The sequence below is a fragment of the Penaeus monodon genome, chromosome 23 (assembly GCF_015228065.2).
Source record: "Penaeus monodon isolate SGIC_2016 chromosome 23, NSTDA_Pmon_1, whole genome shotgun sequence".
NCBI classification, from domain to species: domain Eukaryota; kingdom Metazoa; phylum Arthropoda; class Malacostraca; order Decapoda; family Penaeidae; genus Penaeus; species Penaeus monodon.
The window spans coordinates 35,769,741-35,770,365 of record NC_051408.1 but is presented as its reverse complement, the minus strand read 5'-3'; the positions used below and the strand labels follow the sequence as shown (position 1 = coordinate 35,770,365).

Genomic DNA, 625 nt, shown 5'->3' with positions numbered 1-625 from the left:
AAGGACCTCGTCAATATAGTCTTCACAATATCTCATATAGTAAACTAATACTGACATTTGCTAATTTCTTGTAATTCATATACTGCAAAAATACTAACAAATAAAAAGATGAATAACCAAATATCTAAATATATTGTGCAACAAGTATTAGAACTTCTATCACCCCAGACTTCAAAGTACCTAAGCACAATACCAGAGTCAAGAACACACCTTACTGAAAGAAGCTCAATACCAACCAAAAACACTGTTAACAACGAGACCCACAAACTTACGAGGAGGAGGGGGAGGAACACCGCAGTTAGCTGGAGCAGCCTTCAGGTTTGACATTGCGTTGCCGCCACGAGTGTTCCAGGAGAGGCCTGTGGTGTGGTGAGTCTTGACATACTGCTGCAGCTCCTTGAAGACGTTGTTCCAGTGCTGCACCCATTCAACGTGAACTTTGTCCTTGTCCCTGGAATTCATTGTGGAATGCCATGAGGAAACTTGCTCATTATGAGTGGTGCGGTATTTTACAACTTGTAATGTTTTCTACAATTATATTAGGGAAACCATTGTGCTTAATAATAAATAAGTGAACAAATGAATGCACTTCAACAATTTAGACAAATAATCTGTAGAAAAAAAT

The 625-nt window shown here is 38.6% G+C and overlaps 1 protein-coding gene across 1 annotated transcript in view; it reads right to left on the bottom strand.

The window, feature by feature from the left end:
* Positions 1-625, bottom strand: part of LOC119588224 (adenylyl cyclase-associated protein 1-like) — a 34,814-nt gene that overhangs the window by 34,001 nt on the left and 188 nt on the right. The window contains exon 2 of the mRNA XM_037936925.1: positions 273-515. Coding sequence (XP_037792853.1) covers positions 273-515 — 243 coding nt within the window. The remainder of the gene's footprint in view (positions 1-272; positions 516-625) is intronic.